The 21,926-nt window shown below is 32.5% G+C and overlaps 1 protein-coding gene and 3 long non-coding RNA genes across 5 annotated transcripts; 2 read left to right on the plus strand and 2 right to left on the minus strand.

The window, feature by feature from the left end:
* The first annotated feature begins 12,557 nt into the window (after nt 1-12,557).
* On the plus strand, nt 12,558-13,613 carry LOC139907506 (uncharacterized). The gene is made up of 3 exons (XR_011784177.1): nt 12,558-12,917; nt 12,971-13,110; nt 13,173-13,613. It is a non-coding gene; the product is annotated as an uncharacterized lncRNA (long non-coding RNA).
* A 571-nt stretch (nt 13,614-14,184) lies between these two features.
* Nucleotides 14,185-15,783, minus strand: LOC139907520 (uncharacterized). The gene is made up of 2 exons (XR_011784203.1): nt 15,069-15,783; nt 14,185-15,006 (listed from the first exon to the last, which is right to left on the minus strand). It is a non-coding gene; the product is annotated as an uncharacterized lncRNA (long non-coding RNA).
* Nucleotides 15,784-16,415: 632 nt separating this feature from the next.
* LOC139907527 (uncharacterized) lies at nt 16,416-17,229 on the plus strand. Its single transcript, XR_011784208.1, has 2 exons — nt 16,416-16,533; nt 16,927-17,229. It is a non-coding gene; the product is annotated as an uncharacterized lncRNA (long non-coding RNA).
* A 1,216-nt stretch (nt 17,230-18,445) lies between these two features.
* Nucleotides 18,446-21,341, minus strand: LOC121131724 (methylcrotonoyl-CoA carboxylase beta chain, mitochondrial). Of its 2 annotated transcripts, XM_040727078.2 has the most exons (7): nt 21,067-21,341; nt 20,939-21,009; nt 20,552-20,872; nt 20,208-20,481; nt 19,824-20,123; nt 19,309-19,716; nt 18,446-19,248 (listed from the first exon to the last, which is right to left on the minus strand). In XM_040727078.2, the coding sequence occupies exons 4-7, from the start codon at nt 20,236-20,238 to the stop codon at nt 18,683-18,685; spliced, it is 1,305 nt and encodes a 434-aa protein (XP_040583012.1). In that variant the 5' UTR covers nt 20,239-20,481; nt 20,552-20,872; nt 20,939-21,009; nt 21,067-21,341; the 3' UTR covers nt 18,446-18,682. The 2 variants fall into 2 exon arrangements, with proteins under 2 accessions (XP_040583012.1, XP_040583010.1); XM_040727076.2 differs by having other exon boundaries at nt 20,208-20,889.
* Nucleotides 21,342-21,926: the final 585 nt, after the last annotated feature.

Below are 21,926 nucleotides of genomic sequence, written 5' to 3' on the forward strand. Positions count from 1 at the left end.
AATACCAAAAAAATGCAAAAAAAATAGAAGTGAGGTGCAACTCTCAGAAAAAGTAGGTGTCGCCGCGTCTTCTCTTCTTCTTATGAAGTAATCTTGATTTTTATAATCTCTCCCCCCCCCCCTTCATTTTACTACATAAAAGTTGACAGGTTGCGTTAAATACAAATACAAATCCGCCAGAGAAATATTGTCTACTACAAAAATAAGAGAGGTTCAAACTTCTTTGCGCCCATCATTGAACCGACCTATAGTTCCTCCACTAATTGCATTTGAATAGACTACCGACCTATATAGTAACTGAATACTCAATAGGCAAAGAAAAGGCGAGTCAGCCGTAAGCTGGTATTTATCTCATATCTATGTTATAAAAAAACCATGTATTCTTTTTAATCAATTGGTTATTCATCCAGTTATTATATACTACATAGGTGGGTGAAATCGACCCTTAAGATATTGCAACTGTAGCATAACCTGGGACGGATGCAAGAATAAAATACTCTAAAATAACAATCCATAACTATTACACCATACATCCTTTATCTATAGCTTCTCTCTGTAGTCACAGGGTCATAATTTAAAAATAAAAAAAAATATCTAGCACAAAAATCCAAATTTCATTTTTTTAAAAGAACAAGGGTTTTTATTTTTATATGTAATAGTCTAACAGAGACCATTTGATCAATATAGTTGCCTACACAATAACTTTTATGTTCGCTAGGGACGTCAAGTATACTTGACACGAATCATCTCACTAACACAAATAGTTGAGTGTATTTTGTTGTCAGCTGTCGGTATTACTGATTATTTTCCACTATTCTGCATAGTGAAGAACTAATGGGCGACAGGGCACCTACTCCCCCTAGCCATCTACCCCCTCCTGTTTTATCATTATTATTGCTAATGTGATAAATGATTGTCAGGAGTGGTTGTTGGCTATTGTTACTTTTGACTTCAAATCAAAAAGTGTAATTACTAATTAGGAGACGCAAAAATGATCCATAAATATTGTTATTTAAAAACGAAATCATTAGTTTAGCTGATAAAATAGAGCCTATATTGAACAATTGGTATGGAACAGAATGCGTTCCTCAAGGGAAGGAAGATAAATGAAATTTAAGAAACATACCATTACATACCGACATTGAGACTGTACGAAATAGGGGTAGTTTTGGTACTATTATCGAAGTAAACTTCCGCAAAGCGTTTGATACTATATCTCATGGACATAATCTAAGAACGATGAAGAAACATCTCTCTCGGAAAAAATTCAAACCTATACGTACTCTACTTTACAATGGTACTTCCACCATTTCCATGGGTGATATGGAAAGTGAGCCAATAATTTAAAAAAATATATTTCTCCATAGGAATGTCCCTCTGCTCCACTTCTTTTTGCTGTAGGGTTGAGTGATGGTATCATAAGGAAGTACAAAGGCTTCGGAATTAATTTTGGACCGTCTAAATATATATTAGATATGTATGTAGACGATATTACTTTAATGGTGGAAGCGAGTTCTGAAAAAATAATTAATAAAAGGAATTGAAAATTAATTAACGACATATATAAATACGAAGAAAAGGTCTGGATTGAAGATCAATAAGGATAAAATATTCATTATTTCTATTGGTTAATGGGCTCCCCTTGGGGATTCTAAGATTTGAGATTGTTCAATCAAGGAAGTTATTGAAATACTAGGAATTGATTGGAGTGGTATGGGAGCTTCTACTACAAACTGGTCACATCTTCATAATTACCGGGTGTCCGGAAAGTCCTGACTGATTTCTAACTTCCAACTTCATTAAGATCTACAAGGACTAAAAGTAGAGATACAGAGAAATGTTTTTAATAAAAACACTTCGCTTGGTTATAATCTATAATATGTTTTTAACAGTTTGGCCTTTAGCTTCCATAACAGCCACAACACGGGGACGGAAGGAGGAGCAGGTGTTCTTGATGTAGGTGGGGTCCATCTTGGCCCAGGTCTTGGTGATACTGGCCTTGATAGCTTTGGTACTGATGTAGCGTTTTTTGCAAACCTGCCTCTCAATGTGCGTCCAGATGCTAAAATCCAAGGGGTTCAGGTCGGCGGAGGAGGGGGCCAGAAGTCCTTAGGCCATAATTCCACATTCTCCTTCAACCACTTCTGGGTGTTCTTGGCTGTGTGTGCGGGTGCCCCATCCTGCTGGAAACACACCCTCTTGCCAGGATACTCCCTCCTGATCCATGGGACCACCTTGGTCTTGAGCACCTTGATGTAGTCCTCCGAGGTGAGCCTGTATCCCTCTCGGAAGAAGACTGGAGGCATGGCTTTACCATCTGAGCCAACAACTCCAAGCATCATGATGCTGGCTGGGTGCTTCGTCATTGACACATATTTCTCAGATCCCACATAACCATTAAGGCTAATGTAGCGATCATTTTTGCGGTTGAAGACTGGATCCACTGTAAAAGTTTTCTCATCGGAAAAAAGGATAATTCTGTCCCCATTGCTTTTTATGTTGTTCAAAATCTTCTTGCATCGGATGTAAGAAGATTGCATCGGATGTATCTGGCCTCCATATTGGCCATGGACAACATGGGACGGGTGGTGCGGACCAAGGACTTGCCCTCAATGTCCTTGACAATGTTGGCAGCAGTAGTCTTACCCATGTTGTTCTTCTTGGCAATTGTTCTGATGCTCAGAAGAGGGTTTATCTTGATCTGGGCCCTGATCTTCTTGTTAGTGGCCATGGTGGCCTTTAAGACAGGTCTCCTACTTTGAGGCTTGTCTTCAAGGCCTTCCCCTTCTCCAACCTCCTCGTGATCCTGCCAATGGTGCTGGCGGACATGCTGGTGGCCTCAGAGATCTCCTTGTGGCTGATTCCTGCACGAAGCAGAGCAGCTACTTTATGTCTTTTAGCCTCCATGTCAAAAACAATTATGAATTTCGAAATGTTACTGAAACAAAACTTGTTAATCTGAAAACGGTCTTTAACTTTTATTCACGTAACATTTACGTAAAAAGTCTCTGAAACCTCGAAAAAAGCCATCGAAGGTACCGGTCAAGACTTTCGGGACACCCGCTATAATATAATTTACATGTACTTTACAACACTCAAATTGATCTAAAGGTTATGTGTAAGGCAACATTTATCCCTTGGTTGGTAGAAATATTCTTACATGGGTCGGTTTTGTGTCCCGGAAAATTTATCTTTCCACTTAAAAGGGGAGCGTTAAATCATTTGCCACCAGTACCGTGGCACTTGGTAATTAACTATTCGTCTCAAACAGAAACTAAAGAAGCTACAAGAATGTATAATAATTTTATGGAGTTACTAGACTTACCTTGTCAATGGACGAAAAAAATAATGTTCTCAATCTCGAACATAAGGGATGGGAAACATTTTACCTCCCGATTTCACATTTTATCAGGCTGCATTTATTTTAACACTCCCTGTAAGGATTGTGACAAAATGTTTAATTCGACAATTCACACTTTTACCTATTGCCCGTCTTTCATAATTGTAAGATTCCCACTGAATGTTCCAAAGATTACTGAGAAATTTGTCACCCCTTTATTCTTATTTTGACTCTCTTCGAAAAACCGTAATGCTAAATATCGAGTATTTGAACATGCTATTTCAAGCTACAAAACCTTGATTGCAGAACAAATAACTATTGCAGAGCCCATCAGAGAGGAAAATATTAGAACAATAATGATTGCGGCTGCAGCAAGATATACATCCTTTTTTATCAAGATTCTTAATATTCGTTTAACTTCATGGAGCTATACTGGGGATCTAATAATATAATATCCCTTTTGTTCAGATAAAAGTTTAAAGTTCCTGCGGGGTATTTACATTATATTTCATAATTTATGTACAGTTAACATTAAATTTCCCAAAAAATAGTTTTAAAATCGGTCAACCCGTTAGCGAGATAGGACTTTTTTTTAAATCTTAACGACTAAGTCGTGCTCACATATTGAAAAACCTTAATAACTGATTTTAAAGGTCATACTTATGCTATAAATCCATATTTCACTATAAAAAATTATCTATATTAGTTACTTCGTTCAAATTTATTTCAACCATAGAAATTCAATGCTAATTCAACATAAAAACATTGAAAATCACCGCTTTTCCTTAGTTTCACACTGATTATACAATCAAATTCAAGCTCCTCACTCCAAAAAACATATAATTTGATACCAAAATCATACTTCTATCATAAGTATGACCTCTAAAATCAGTAATTAAGGTTTTTCAATATGTGAGCGTCCATTTTCTATTAAGGTATATGCAAAGATACGAACTGAGCATTTCTATTTAATAAAGTCATCAACGGGCGAGGCTTAGGATACCAATCAAATCTTCACTACCTCTTACCGCATATTTATAAAAATGAGGTAGTATGTGAGTTCTTTGCTCGTTGCATGAATTGGATTGGGGGCTTTCCATATATCAGATATAATAATATTATGAATAATAGTGTTAAAAAAATTACCGTGAAAAGTGATAAATTCAAAAGTGATTGCTTATAATTTCCCTATAAATCCTCAGTGTTACTCTTCCTCTTTCATGAATTAGTAATTACTTTATACTTTGATGTTCTTCTTCAAGAACAAAAAATAAAGATAAGAACTTTGGAAAATACAAACACCTTTTCAGGCTGTAACTACAAAACAAAAAACAACACACTCCCTCTTCCATTATCATACTTCTTTATCCCTGGGGATCTTCCTCATCAAAAATATCGTCTCTCAAAGTTATCATATTTTTTATGAGCAGCATTATCTCAAGTGTAGTTTTTTACGGTCTCCGCAACTTATAACATATTTTAATTTCATTATGAGTAAAAAGATTTATGCTCCATTTTGTGAAATATACTTTTAAATTTCAATAAAATACCTTGAATCAATATATATTCGATAGGTATGTGGTCCAAGGAAGAATTAAGTACTAGAGTTGAGTAGTTTGTAACAAAAAAAAACTACCTTTAAAAATTAGAAAAGGAAAAAAGGTTGTTGCGCGTGCTCTTATTCCTTTTTGTTTATTTTTTGATCGATCGTCGTGGTGTTAATTTCTTCCTCTGAAGTAAGTATTCTAGCTTCTCTTTGCTGTAAATTGATTTAAACATGCATAATAAAATAAATATATTTGAATTTAATTATAATTATAACTAGAGTAGGCTTCTCGCCGTTGCCTTGAACATTAATAAATTAAAATTAATTTATCCTCTGCTTAATATATAACAGAAAATAAAGACTGTAAAATTTTAAAATATATTCTCGGTGCATGTTGGTGTAGGTATGTATCTTTGCACGCTTTATAGGAACTATCACTAATAAACAGTCCATAATACGTAACTAGATTTATAAAATAAATATTTAGCCGATTTTCTAGCTGTTTTTTGTTGAAACTAGCTGATTTTTAAACGATTTTAGATGTACAACTAGCTGATTTTGCTTAAACCCATCAGGCAACACTGAGTATAAATAGCTGTAACTCTCATGTATTTATCAGAGTAGTGTCAAGTAACAATGATGTCTATAATATGCTTGTTTATATATAACTTCTTCTAGTCTCATTCATCTATGCATTCTCCTTGTTTCTCTCGGTCCTCCTGGATTCCTGGTATTGAATAGTTAGTGTCTTTCAACCTCGTCCAGACATAATAGTGGCAACGAGGATGGGATCAGGACCACGTGACCTCCCTGCTGTGGGATGGTCATTATCAAGAGAAGAGGTATGTGTCCGTGTCAGGGACCACATTACCCACATTTGAACCTCAGGAGTTCCTGTTCTCGAATGTTCCTACCCTCCGTTCACCCCATTGGTGAATGAACGTGTAATGGCGGAGAAGAGTTCGTTCTCTCCTCTGGATGGGCTAATGGGACCGGATCGTCTTTTGGAGAATGTGGATGTTTATCCCTGGAGCAGGCAGGGTGCCTGTGCTTCTACAATCTCTGTAAGGGTGATAGATGTTTTTCCCAGGAACGGCAGGGTGCTCGAGTTCCTAAAACCTCATTGAGGAGTGTGGTTCTCTTTCCCTGGTCTGCGTACTGAGAGCACGGCATGGCGGTAGAGACAAAAATTTTGTTCTGAGGCATCTCTCTGGGGTGTGTGTGAGATGAAATTGTGTTGCCGGTGTGAAAGGTAATCATACTACATGGTGTCCGGGTTGAAATGTTTTTAAATGGTTAATGGTCCCATACTTAGGCACATTGTTTTTTTCTTTATTAATTCCCAAACCAGACTTCTTTTTGGAGCGATCGTACATTCTTATGCAAAACCTCACTTTTTTCTTAAGTTCTAGATTAAATAATAAGAGTGATATTGGATCACCCTGACGTACGTCTCTTCTACAACTAATCGCCTTAGAGTATACACCGTCAATGTATAAATAAGATTTAAAATTGGAAATAAATCCTCTCACCATATTGTAGATACCATTACCAAGATATTTGTCGACTTGTCTTAAAATCATCTTGCGTCTTACAGTATCAAAGGCTTTTCAGAAATCTACGGCAGTACCGTTTTTTTTTGCGTATAAAATTTTTTGTGAGATTTGAATTTGTTTGTAGCAATTTAAAGTAGTTTGTAATTAAGTTTGCAAGTTTTTATCCCTTTTCAATCGTTCATTCCGAGATAAAATTTTCAACTTTATGGGAAAAAAATACTTCTCTGAGGTAAATTATAAAATTCATGAGAACAAGAAAAAAAAAATGGAAATCAATATAATAAATCAAAAGAGTTAAAATAAAAACTTAACAGCGAGTAAGCAGGAAACCTTTATTATCAGAATATCTTCAATGCTTCAAATAATTTGTATTGTTTGTTAATGTTAAAAACGCAATGAAAAATAATTCGTTCAAATAAAAAATGTATTTCGAATCTGAGTAAGTGAATATAATCTACGGCAAAGGTAGGCAACTCTTCATCGAATAGGACGAATAATTATGTCGCTGAATATAGGTTGAGTTATAATAAAATCAAGTCCAAGTGGAGTCCTCATGGTAAGAGTTCTCGTAGTATATAATTTAGGGAGAATTAACGTACTATAGAGTCCAGGATAAGTTATAAGCTCAAGTCCAAAATTGGTCACAAATACAAATTTCTTGGCTAAACGACACAAAATATATTATCAGAACTTAAATAATCATAATCTATACGTTGTATAAGTTATAACTAATTTGACGTATTACTTTGGTAATATTTTGAAGTACCTATGGGCCATAAGCATTCTATTGAAGCATTGGATATTACGCAGGATACTAGTTTATTTGGAAGTAAAGTAATTTTAAAGTTGTTTTGTAGTTAGTGCATGTATTAAGCGATCTTCACTTTAGGCAAGTTAGGAGTAGGTTAGTTTATTGACATGGGGTTGAACAGGGTTTAATTTACAAAGGTTATTATAAATATTATAAAAATTTTATTAAAAAAAAACATCAAAAAAATACAAAAAAACATTTATCATAAATTTGGTTTAGCTACATACCGAGAGGATTGTTACGTAGAAATCGTTTGATTGTTTATTGTTACTGACTATTTGATTTACATAACTTTAGCAATTGGTATCTTTGCAATTTATTGGGTTGTCTTCAAAACAGGCGTAACTGTGGGAGTATCAACGTATACAATTCCTGTTTAGGAGTAATTCTGACGAACATACCCTTTTTTTTATCAAACCCAGGCGGCTACCCCAAAAAAAACTGTTCTTGGGTTTTTTAATTATTGTTCTGGAATAAATTAGGTACTTTTACATTCCATTCAAATAGACAAACATAATTTATGAATAACATTATTTTTTTGAATTTTTAAATTATTTGACCACCAGCATTTTGTGTCCAAATGCGTCCTCGTGCCATGCTTCGGTGGAACACGCAGGCTCATACTAGTCTTATATATACAGAAATAAAATTTTTGAATCTTTTTCTTCCTCTTCCTGCTGCTTTTCCGTTTTTTCATGTATTATCATTTTTGTACGACACTCTACTATTAAAAATTACAAGTGAAGGGAAGATTGTATTAACCTAGTTGATTAGTCTGGAATTGCTGGAACCATGGAATTCTAGACACTGTCAACTCATGTGAAAGGTTCTTATGAAAAGATTCTTATCAACATCGATGATAATTCGACCTGTTCAATAAAGCCAAATAGTCGCGTTGCATAACTAATTTGAAAAAGTCTATTAATATTTTGAAGTACATATTTATTCAAATTCAATTGAAGCATTGGATCAAATACTTAAAGATATAACCCACTATACTAATTAATTTGAAGGTAAAGTAATGTTATTAGGAGGTGACAAATACTTTCAGTTGTTCAAAAAGGCACAAGAGAAGATATAGTTGGTACATGTATTAAGTGATCCTTACTTTGGTCTAAATTTTGACAAGGGGAGTTAGGAGTAGGTTAGGTTAGTAATATCGGATTGAACAGGGCTTGATTTACATAATATTAGTGAACAAAGGTTATTATAATATATTGCAATAAAATAAAATAAAATTTAAATCAAATCCAGAGGGCCACCACGCAAAAATTTTAAATTGGGTTAGGCTTATTTTCTGGGTTTTATTGATAAATATATTCGGGTTTTTTTCATTATTGTTCTTGAATAAATTAGATACTTTTACATTCGATTTAAAAAGACAAACATAGAGTATAACTTGCATTCTTTATTTGAATTTTTAAATTATTTAACAGACATAAACATGGACTATACACCACCATCATTTTTTGTCTTAATGGTCCCCCCAACATGTGTCTTTGGAATGCACAGGCTCATACTAGTGTAAAATAAAAAAATAATTTTTTCTCAAAAAAGTTTAATTTTTTAAAATAACTTTGTATTTTTGAAATGTTCTCCTAAAAATTATATTTTTTTCTGAAAAACTGTGGATTCTTCCCTTGTTTTAGACTTCAAATCAGATATGGTGCCCTGCACCTGAAAGGAACTGGTATATAGTTTTATTACCAGCCACATAGCTTTCGTATAAGTTAAATATCACAAAAGACGATCATTATTTATTACAAACATAGTTACATATTCAAATGTCATTGTATCATACAATTAAAGTAAGCCTAAAAATTCGTTGAAAGAGCCTATAAATCACTTGTTATGGTTCTCATAACTTGGGTTGATACATTGGAAGTAAGAATTCACAGTCTTAGATAAACAACTTCGAGAGTTCAAGTGCTTTAGGTAACTACGTAATGCAGCCTGTTTCGTTCCCTTGGACAAGAAAGAAGGTTTATGAAGAGACGAAGACCATCGTTCTATTGCAATTTCAGATTGATCCAACTGTACTGAGCTTTACAGTTTTCCTAGTACTCTCCAACGACTCTACCATTGACTACCTGCCCGAATCCTCTCAGTGGTTTGTTGCTCCACAGCCAACCACCTCTTCTTCTGATATATCATGTATCATAACGAATATATTATATTTTTTGATAGGTATTATATCAGTTTAAAAGAATCTTGCCATTTTTTCCATTTAGACACTTTTCCTTTTTTTTTCTCCTACTATTTTTCCTCGACATTTTTTCCTTACACCGTTGATTAGATAAAGACGACACAAGAAACTGACATCCAAAGGAACCATCAATATAGCTGTTGTTTATCGTTCCTGGTTGGCTTTAGTCTCATCAACAGCTATGGAAATATCCTTATCTCCAATTTTTCCTTAAATTTTGGAGATTACATCCTTGCTGACAACATCCATTAATCTATGTAGAGTCCTTCTACTAGGGACAGTTCTATTGGCATATTTCGTCATAATATTTGAGAAAATGGGGTTATCCACGGTGAAAAAAAAGTATATTACAGAAAATTGGCATCTTTAAAAGGTCGGTGTTAAAGTTGTCAGAATCATCATGAGTGAAATGTTGTTCATATGTATTCATATTCTCGATGTGAAACTCAGACATTAAGTGTCGTTTGACTCTGGATGGTGGCTGTAAGAGTACTTACATCGGCATATTCAAGAAAATATTTTGTGTCGTCTGGTAGGTAGCTCCAAATTTTATCGCCTCCATTAATTTCAATCCAGGCGTAAGCAGAAACATTTTCGGCATTTCACTAATTTTATTGAACAAACTCAAAAGTACTGGACGAACAATAGATTCTTTGAGGAGATGTTAGCACAACAATAATTTGAGAATGAATGGATAAATAAGAAAAAAGAGAAATTCTACCATTTTTTTTCCTTTTCTAATCTCAAAACAGTAATTTATTTGACCAAACAGCCCAGCTTTACTTATATGTAAGGTTGATAATTTTGGTAAGGATACAAAAGTGTGCGAGGAGAAGGAAAGAAATACTTATGGCAAAGGCTTATAATTTTGGTAAGAATAGAAAAGCGTGCGAGGAGAAGAGAAGAAATACTTATGGCATCATTGATTAAATAATACACATCTTCTTCTATCAATCAAGAACGTTATCATTCCCGCCTCTATTATTCAATATTAACATAATATTAGATGCTGATAGTCGATAGATAACGTCGCCTTCTGTCTGGATTTCTGAAAATGAAGGCCCAGGAATTTGAAAAATACTTACCGCATGAGAAACAGATGGTTTGTCGGATTTGTCGATATAAATGTGCCTTAAGTCCCCTGTCTAGAATTACACGCCACTCATTATCCTCATCTCATATCAAGAGCATGGATATTCATCTATAAAATCAAGTTAACGATGAATACATCAAGTCAGACTTTAACTCTGATCTCACAAAGATGTTTATTGCATGTAATATAACCTTATCCATTGATAATCATCTATGTTCAAAAAATTTATGGAAAAATACACGGGTAAACCTATCCCTTCCAGAGGAACCATCATTAAATTAATGGAGGATGTTGGTACTGATTTTATTTATAGAAATACATATAAAAATGTTTTGAGTCATCCACACCAAATGACGATCAAGTTATCAGTAATAAGTATAAAATATTTACTAATTTCGAAATGGCACTCTGAATTTTGTACTATCTAACAGTAAGTATTCAATTTTTTTTAAATCTAACCCTAATATATGATTCTATTTTAGCCAAAATTATCAAGAATTATCATACACAACTCATTCAACGGCAAAAAAAAAGTGCTTAAATGGTCACAACAACGGGAGTAGTAGCTTTGGATGGTTCGCAACTAGTTTGTCTGAGACTAGTTTCTTCACTTAAAGACTTGGGTATGAAAATTAGGTTTTCCAATATTACATAGTCAATAAATATTACTTTTTTTATAACTTAAGGCTTAGCTATGGTTGATAGGCTCCAAGAAATGGTGTTCAGAAAACTCATAAAAGGCAAAAACAACTGCTTAAATGGTCATAACAACGGGGGTAGTTACATTGGGTGTAGCATTATAATTAGCAATTGTGTATATCCTTCATGATAATAGTATGTCGCCATATAAGCATAAATAACGGGGAAAATATTTTTTTTTGATGCTCTTAATAAGGAGTAATATCGCCGGACATTACTACATAATTAGCTTTTGCTCTAAATCTTGAAGATGGATTTATTTTTAACATTTTTTTGATTAGTATTTTTATTGTCTAATTTTATGATTTTGACATTTGCTTTATTATTAATAATTAGTTAGATTTCATCGGTGGAGATATATCTATCCTGTGCACAATTGTATATAGCAACTTCCACATGAAGAAGAGGGGGGATTATCTTTTTGATTAAACTCCACGTCTCACTTGTGTTTTGCAACCTAAAGTTATGACATATTTAACTGAATTTATGTCAGAACAAGAAAATATTATTTGGATCAATCTATTATTTCAATATTCTGTATATATAATTTATTGTTATTAGTTATATGATTCCAATTGTTTAATTTTGTATATTTAACATAAATGTATGATGGTATATTTTTTATTATGTAGATTATATTTAATGAAAACCTTCTTTTTTAAACTTAGAACTTCAAATATATTTCGAAATTCTCTACTTTGTCGTTTCATTAGCTATTATTCTGAGAATAAGGTTCATAATGAATTACAATTTCATGGAGTGTGACGTATTCAAATCTACAGTAACGTATAAAAAAACGTCTAAGTCAATTATACGTAGTATATCTTCATTAAACATTTTGCTAATAAATACTTTCGTTATACCCTCAAAAATCATAATAAAGCAGGCAGATGATAATCACATCAGTATTTTAAACAATGATACCCCCCTTCTCCTGGCACGCGTTTTTCTCTACAATATTATCAACTTTACTTATGGCTAAGGGTGATAATTTTGGTAAGAATAGAAAAGCGTGCGAGGAGAAAAGAAGAAATACTTATGGCATCATTGATTAAATAATATACATCTTCTTCTATCAATCATGAACGTTATCATTCCCGCCTTTATTATTCAATATTAATATAATAATATTAGATGGGGATAGTTGATAGAGAACTGAATAAAATGCAAAAAATAACGTCGCCTTCTGTCTGGATTTCTGAAAATGGAGGCCTAGGAATTTGGAAAATACTTACCGGATGAGAAACAGATGGCTTGTCGGGTTTGTCTATATAAATGTGCCTTTAGTGCCCTGTCTAGAATTACACGCCACTCATTATCCTCATCTCATAATAAGAGTATCGATATTCATCTATAAAATCAAATAAACGATGAATACATCAAGTCAGACTTTAACTCTGATCTCACAACGATGCTTATTGCATCTAATATAACCTTATCCATTGCTAATCATCTACGTTCAAAAAATTTATGGAGAAATACAAGGGTAAACATATCCCTTCCCGAGGAACCATCATTAAATTAATGGAGGATGTTGTTACTGATGTCATTTATAGAAATACATATAAAAATGTTTTGAGTCATCCACACCAAATGACGATCAAGTTATCAGTAAAAAGTATTTACGAATATCTAAATGGAACTCTGAATTTTGTACTATCTCATAGTAAGTATTCAATTTTTTTTTAAATCTAACCATAAAATATGATTCTATTTTAGCTAAACATATCAAGAATTATGATACACAACTCAGTAAAGGGCAAAAACAACTGCTTAAATGGTCACAACAACGGGGGTAGTTGCTTTGGATGGTTTGCAACTAGTTTGTCTGAGACTACTTACTTCGCTTTAAGACTTGGGTATGATAATTAGGTTTTCCAATATTACGTAGTCAATAAATATTACTTTTTTATCACTTAAGGCTTAGCTATGGTTGATGGGCTCCAAGAAGTGGTGTTCAGAAAACTCATAAAAGGCAAAAACAACTGTTTAAATGGTCACAACAACGAGGGTAGTTACATTGGGTGTTGCATTATAATTAACAATTGTGTATATCCTTCATGATAATAGTATGTTGTTATATAAGCATACCTAAATAACGGGGGAAAATCTTTTTTGATGCTCTTAATAGAGAGTAATATCGCCGGACATTACTACATAATCAGCTTTGCTCTAAATCTTTACGATTAATTTATTTCTAACATTTTTTTATTAATATATTTATTGTCTAATTTTATGATTTTGACATTTACTTTATTATTAATAATTAGTTAGATCTCATCGGTAGAGATATATCTATCCTGTGCACAATTGTATATAGCAACTTCCACATGAAGAAGAGGGGTGATTATCTTTTTGATTAAACTACGTCTCGCTTGATTTTATTGTTTATATGCAACTAAAGTTATCATATTTAACTGAATTCTGAGAATGTTAGAACAAGGAAAAATTATCTGGATCAATCAGTCAATTATGTATTTATAATTTATTATTATTAATAGTTATATGATTTTAATTGTTTAATTTTGTATATTTAACTTAAATATTTAATGGTTTATTTTTTAGTATGTAGATTATATTTAAATAAAAAACGTCGCAGTCAATTATACGTAGTATATCTTCATTAAACATTTTGCTAATAAATACATTCGGTATACCCTCAAAAATCATAATAAAGCAGGGAGATGATAATTTCCTTGCACGCGTTTTTCTCTACAATATTTATAGTTGATAATATTTTAATTTAAAATACTGATGATAATCACATCAGTATTTATCAGTTGCCTGCTATATTATGATTTTTGATAATTGTATTTATTAGCTGACATAGACGATTTTTATCCGTTACAGTAGATTTGGAAACGTCACACTGCATGAAATAGTAATTTATTGTGAACCATATTCTCAGAAAAATAACTAATAAAACGACAAAATAAGAGTATTTGAAATATATTTGAAGTTCCAAAGTTTAAAATAGAAGGCTTAAATTAAATATAATCTACATACTAAAAAATAAACCATCAAATATTTAAGTTAAATATACAAAATTAAACAATTATAATCATATAACTAATAATAACAATAAATTATAAATACAGAATATTGAAATAATAGATTGATCCAAATAATATCTTCTTGTTCTAACATCGGAATTCAGTTCAATATGTCATTACTTGAGGTTGCAAAATACAAGCCAGACGTGGAGTTTAATCAAAAAGATCATCACCTTTTTTCCTTATGTGCAAGTTGCATATACAATTGTGCACAGGATTGATATATTTCTACCGATGAGATTTTAATAATTATTAATAATAAAGTAAATCATAATATAATGTTAGATTTCAATCCATATCTTCTTCCAATCTTAGTAAGAACAGCTTTTAGAATCCCACTTTCATTTATTTCATATTTATCTAAAAAAAGAAAAGTTAATCCATGCAGTCAAATTTAACTGATAAGACAATTCAGGCAACCATTCTTGACTTATTGTAGTTTTCTAACATGACATCGTAAAGATTTAGAGCAAAAGCTAATTATGTAGTAATGTCCGGCGATATTACTCCTTATTAAGAGCATCAAAAAAGATTTTTTTCTTCGCTATTTATGCTTATATAACAACATATATACACAATTGGTAATTATAATGCTACACCCAATGCAACTACACCCGTTGTTGTGACCATTAAAGCAGTGGTTTTTGCCTTTTATGAGTTTTCTGAACACCATTTCTTGGAGCCTATCAACCATAGCTAAGCCTTAAGTGATAAAGAAGTAATATTTATTGACTATGTAATATTGGAAAACCTAATGATCATACCCAAGTCTTTAAGTGAAGAAACTAGTCTCAGACAATTTTACTATTTAATGAGTTGTGTATCATAATTCTTGATATGTTTAGCTAAAATAGAATCATATTTTAGGGTTAGATTTAAAAAAAGATTGAATACTTACTGTTAGATAGTACAAAATTCAGAGTTTCATTTCGAAATTAGTAAATATTTTATACTTTTTACTGATAACTTGATCGTCATTTGGTGTGGACGACTCAAAACATTTTTATATGTATTTCTATAAATGACATCAGTACCAACATCCTCCATTAATTTAATGATGGCTCCTCGGGAAGGGATAGGTTTACTCGTGTATTTCTCCATAAATTTTTTGAACATAGATGATTAGCAATTGATAAGGTTATATTACATGCAATAAGCATCTTTGTGAGATCAGAGTTAAAGTCTGACTTGATGTATTCATCATTAACTTGATTTTTTAGATGAATATCCATTCTCTTGAGTTGAGATGAGAATAATGAGTGGCGTGTAATTCTAGATAGGAGACCAAAGGCACATTTATTTCGACAAATCCGACAAACCATCTGTTTCTCATGCGGTAAGTAATTCCCAAATTCCTGGGTCTCCATTTTCAGAAATCCAGACAGAAGGCGACGTTATTTTAGGCATTTTATTCAGTTCTCTATCGACTATCACCATCTAATATTATATTAATATTGAATAATAAAGGTGAGAATGATGACGTTCTTGATTGATAGAAGAAGATGTATATTATTTAATCAATGATGCCATAAGTATTTCTTCTCTTCTGCTCGCACGCTTTTCTATTCTTACCAAAATTATCACCCTTAACAATATTATCAACTATACTTATGGCATCATTGATTAAGTAATAAATATCTTCCTCTATCAAGAATGTTATCAATTCCCCCCTTTATTATTAAACATTAATATAATATTAGATGCTGATAGTCGATAAAGAACTGAATAAAATGCCTAAAATAACGTCGCCTTCTGTCTGAATTTCTGGAAATGGAGGCCCAGGAATTTAGAAAATACTTACCGGACGGGAAGCACATAGCTTGTCGGGTTTGTCGATATAAATGTGCCTTTAGTCCCCTGTCTAGAATTAAACGCCAATCATTATCCTCATCTCATATCAAGAGAATGGATATTCATCTATAAAATCAAGTTAAAGATGAATATACCAAATCAGACTTTAATTTTGATCTAACAAATATGCTTATAGCATATAAATATATAATATAACCTCCATTGCTAATCATCGTACGTTCAAAAAACTTATTGAGAAATACACGGGTAAATCCGTCCCTTCGCGAGGAACCATCATTTTAATGGAGGATGTTGGTAATGACGTCATTCATAGAAATACCCCCATTGTAAATTGTGAAGTTAAGATAATTTTCAGCATGTTTACAGTCATCCACACCAAATTACGAAATCGACCTCTGAATTTTGTTCCATTTAACAGTAAGTATTCATTTTTTTTAAATCTAACCATAAAATAGGATTCTATTTTAACTAAATATATCAAGAATGATGATACACAACTCATTAAATGGCCAAAACAACTGCTAAGATGGTCACAACAACGGGGATAGTTGCTTTGGATAGTTCGCAACTAGTTTGTCTGACAACGGGAGTAGTTGCATTGGGTGTAGCATTATAATTAGCAATTTTGCTTATCCTTCATGTATGCTGTTATACAAGCATAAATAACCCGGGGGGGGGGGGTGAAATCTTTTTTGATGCTCTTAATAAGGAGTAATATTGACGGACATTACTACATAATTAGCTTTTGTACTAAATCTTTACAATGGATTTAGTTCTAACGTTTTTTTAATTAGTATATTTATTTTTCAGAATCTTGTGGAAACTTATGAAGATAATGTTTTTCTTCAACAATTTATTCCTCACTATGATTTTGATGAGTTTTTTTTTCTTAAGATAAGTAGTCCTATAACTTGGACAGCAGTAAATCATTCTGTCTTAAATAATAAATGCAAAATATAAATTTATTAAATAATCCCTATGAAAATGTAATACATATATGTGATAGATATATCATGTATTTTATATATATATAATTAAGGTTCTTTGAATGAGACACTGTATGTATATTATGGTAAATATTTATAATTACCAAATAAAAGCAGATACATAACATTTGTTGAAAGCAAAAATAAGTTCATATCTTTAACCACGAAGTCTCCAAGTACACAAAAACTAGAATAATCATTTGGAATGAATATATAAAAAATGAATTATTCATTTCTACTTTGCAGTCTTGTTTCTAGTAATATAGGATAAAACATGAACGTGAAAGGATTAAAGAGAATAAAGTTGGGAACATACTCATGAATTTTATTCAATCTAAGAATAAATAATGATTGATTCTTGAATTTAATTAGAGTCAGAAAAATCTCCCAAATCCATTATTAATATTTTGAAAGGCTAAATAAAATTATTGTGAAATTTAAAAATTGGACTAAAATATTAATATACATCATTAAATAATTGTTCAAAAATACTTTATTAACCTATTGACATGTACTGTCTATATGCATAATCATATAACCTGGAAACTTCAAGCTCAGTCCTGATTTCTTTATTACTTGTGAGTCTCCTTTGTCTTAGAAAATAAGAGGAAGATGATTCAAGATAATGTGTATGTAATCTTTTCTCGATATTTTAGTCTGCAATGCATACTTTATTCTGCTATTACATATAGATAGATATTTGAACTATTTGTGATTATGTATTTAAAAAAAAGTATATATATATATAACTTAAAAGTGACCTCTTAACTTCTGTTGACATATTTTGGAATATCTGTAGGTCGTTGCAATTGAGTTGGGAATCCTCTTCTAAAAAACTAAATCGCTTGCATGAAAATAAGATGCAAGTTCCCATTTAAAGACCCAGTCTAGGATCAAGATTACAGAGTCTGAACAATATATCGCGATAATTGTTCAATCGATTAACATCAATAATGAAGAGGGCAATATGTATAAAGATCACATTCGAAAATCTGGCTTCTTCGTTTTCTTTGAACTCAGATTTCGATGACAGTAAACAATAAATAAAACCTCCTTTAACACATTCCTTGTTTCTGAAGGTAAAATGTTATTGTCATTCGTCCGTCAGGAAGCAGCAAAATGTTTAAATGCCATGTTGTAACGTTATAGGGTATAAATGTCTTAGGAAAGGGGCTACCAAACAACGGGTTACCTAACTTTGCTAGAATTAGATGGTATAATTTAACTGAAGTGGTCTCGAGTGCAAAAGGGATGGTTCCTACTGACCTAGAATATTTATAATATTTAATTTGAATAAATATTTTGTAAATAAATAAGACAAGTTAATAGATATTACAGAAAAATTAGTATTAGATAATGATTATGTATTTCATGTATGTGCTCACTACTTCTTAACATAAATAAAAATTAATTTATTTTCTACTCAATTTCGAGAATAGCTATCCCCTAACATGTTTTATGTGTACTTTCAGTTTTACATATATTCATAAAAATGCACTCAGTGATAATAAATTCCAAATTTAGAAATATATATGATTGCAATGAAGAAATACCTTTATAAAAAAGCTAGCAAGGGTTGATCACATTCTAAACACTGGCTTCTTCGTTTTCTTTGAACTCAACTTTTGACGACGGCATACAATAAATAAAACTTCCTTTAACACATTCCTTGTCTCTGAAGGTAAAATGATACCGTCATTCGTCAGTCTGGAAGCGGCAAATTGTGCACTATTAAATGGAAAAGAAAACTTGGAAATTGAAGGTCTTTTTTTGGAATTCAAGTCTTTGTCTTTTGATAAGGAAGTCTTTTCAGATTCTAAAAATTTAATGGAAAGACTGTCTGACTTGCTAATTTTGGCATTTGGCCATGAAAAATAAAACCTTGGCCCAAAGCCTGGTCCGCATAAAGTATAATTTTCATCCCCTGAAACTCCAGTTACATTGATTGTAATTTTGGGAACACTGACGGTGGATTGTGCAGAAATGAACTTGGAACGATCCTTGAGTGTATTAACATCATTCAATGAGCTCTGGACGACTGCAGAACTAGTGGATCCCCCATTTTGAAAAAAAATAACTGGAATATTTCTTGTGTCACAGATTTGCATAAAATGGGATCCTTTTTGACAGTCATTAGATGCTAATCCTAGAAAATGACATCAATAAATTTGACAGTAGCTTTTTAAGGAGAACTATATGAGTGTACCTAAATTCCCATCATTAATAACAATTCCACACAATTGTCCATGAATGAAACCAAAACCTACTATCAGTCCAGATCCAAAAAATTTCTTGAATTCCTGAAAACGGCTTCCATCCAATACATTACTTAAAAAACCGTATATGTGAGATCTATTCCAAGGATGAACTACATCTGAGTATGCATCAATGTTGCTATTTAGAGGAGGATCTTCTTCCATTAGCTCTTCATCACAAAAGTACTCTCTTCCTATATTGAGGGATGAAACTATATCCTGTATGATTTCAAATGCTTCTTCCTCCGATGAAGCATAGTGATCTGTCACTCCACTGATGGAGGAATGTAATTTCGCGCCTCCTAATTCCTCCCCACTAACAATTTCTCCTGTAGCTGCTTTGACAAGTGCAGGTCCACCTGAAATAATATTATTGTTGTTATAATTGGTAGTATGAAGAACATAAATGTAAATATATAATTTATTAACAATTAAGCATTTCATTGGATTTGAAGGAAGTCCTCACCCAAATAAATATGTCCGATACGATTGACAATAATATTTTCATCCGTCATGGAAGGAGTATAAGCACCACCAGCAGTACAATGTCCACAAACAATAGAAATCTGGTGGATTCCCTCTGTGGACATGACAGCTTGATTCCTAAAGGAGCGTCCACCATGCTTTATATCTGGGAATATATCTGACTGCAACGGCAAAAAGGCACCTCCAGAGTCAACTATATACAAACAAGGAATACGATTTTCTTGGGCAATTTCTTGGGCACGAAGACTCTTTGTGACTGTAATAGGGTAGTTAGTCCCTCCTATAGGTAAAGTGTAAAGAAATGAGTAGAGAATTCAAAAAGGCAACAAAAGAAGGATGTGAGAGAACAGAAATTACTAATTACCCTTAAGCGTCGCATCACTGGAAATCACCATAATTGGATATCCTCGAATATGAACTATTCCAGTATGAACACCACCGCCAGGAACATCTCCATACTCAAGTCCCAGTCCAGCGGTAGGACTTAGTTCCAATGTAAAGCCTTTTCCTGATGAAATAGCTGCAATTCGATCACGAGGAAGTACCTTTTTGTTTATTTCTCCATGTTTTTGTATTCCCCGAGAGCCGCCTCCGTGTCGACAGATGGATCGAAGCTCCTCAACATCCTTAATGACTTGCTTTAAATTACCGTTGGGGGAGGAGGAGGATATAAAGCAGGGAAGAGGACAGGAAAAGGCTTGAACTTACGTAAATGATTCATGACTCCATGTTTATGAGACCATCAAAATTATAAATTACTAATTGTCATTCGTTTGGGTTTCGTGAATTGGATGTTGTATTTCTTGGAATGACGTCATATTGTGGACTCAGGAAAAGCGTTAACAATATGGACTTTATATTATATTAATTGACTTGAATTACATCTGAGGAATCGATGCAAATATTCAAGGACTTGGACATGACATGAGATTTGAAGTGGACTTACAGTATAAGGACGTTTTCCCTTCTCAGATTATTGCTGTGTCGTACGCTGGAGGAGTGGAACCGACACTCCTAAATCTTTGGAGGCTATGGATTAAAGATATCTATAGAAAGGATTAGACACCTACTATAATTCAAGTGTGGACTCATTACATTTTTGAAGACGACCTATCGGATAACAAATCCTCTGTTCTACATGTCATACCCTATTAAAAAGAAACAAACTAAAAAAGAAATAATTCCATCAATCTTTGTACCCAAAACACACTTTTTAATCTTACGAAAGGTGAAATACAAATTTCGCATCTTCTGAAGAAAGATTCAGTAAATAATAAGAGTTATTAAATGAAAAAATAGACTCATTTCACGCCTCCAATCAACTCAACAGTTTGTCAGACATCCAATTAAGTTTGTTTTTAGAGCAAGAGCTTATTTTTATCCTTATCAAAAATTATAAGAAGCTTCCACTGACAAAGTTTGTGTATCTTGTGAGTTCAAATAAAATTAAGATGGTTGATGCAATTCATAACGTTACAGCTTATTTAAAAGTTATTCTAGGGTAGGAAGACTATAATGTGGAACCAAAAGTGATGATTACAAAAATTGAGAAATTAATTTCTTCTAATGTCTCGTATACCAATATGTTAAAATTTGCAAATTTTGCTCTCTTCGCCATCAATAGGAACAGAGAAAGACTAATATATACAATGGGCCTTGTTCGTAAGCGCTATATGCGTTGTAAATTATATGATGATTTTTAAATTGATTGAATTAATAGCTTAGAAACGTATAATTTCATTTTTAAAAGCTATGGTCCCACTGTTAATCAGCAAGTGATCCTGGAGTAAACAGCAGAGAGAACTGTCAAATGTAAATTGAATTCATTGTCCAAAAATTATTGTATTTAATATTATAATATTGATGTAAGTAAATGTGACTTTCATTTCTGTATTCAGGGCGAAAAATTATTTTTACTGCACTAATTTTTTTCTATGAGGGTATATAAAAAAAATCATATGCATATTGTTATTTAAACTGGAGTTTTGAATGTATTATTATTGGTTTGCATTGGTTTATATAATGCTAATAAATGGTTTTCTACATTATAGATGTTGTTTTATTGAAGCACTACACTTGTTTA

This window comes from Lepeophtheirus salmonis, chromosome 1 (assembly GCF_016086655.4).
Source record: "Lepeophtheirus salmonis chromosome 1, UVic_Lsal_1.4, whole genome shotgun sequence".
NCBI lineage: Eukaryota > Metazoa > Arthropoda > Copepoda > Siphonostomatoida > Caligidae > Lepeophtheirus > Lepeophtheirus salmonis.

Bases quoted from the DNA above. Each gene is read 5' to 3' on its own strand.
- LOC121131724 (XM_040727078.2), bottom strand. From the start codon at position 20,238: ATGGTGATTTCCAGTGATGCGACGCTTAAGG. The intron at 20,124-20,207 runs GTAATTAGTAAT...CTTTACCTATAG, and splicing joins CAGTGATGCGACGCTTAAGG to GAGGGACTAACTACCCTATT. The intron at 19,249-19,308 runs GTACACTCATAT...GTCATTTTCTAG, and splicing joins TATTAATGATGGGAATTTAG to GATTAGCATCTAATGACTGT.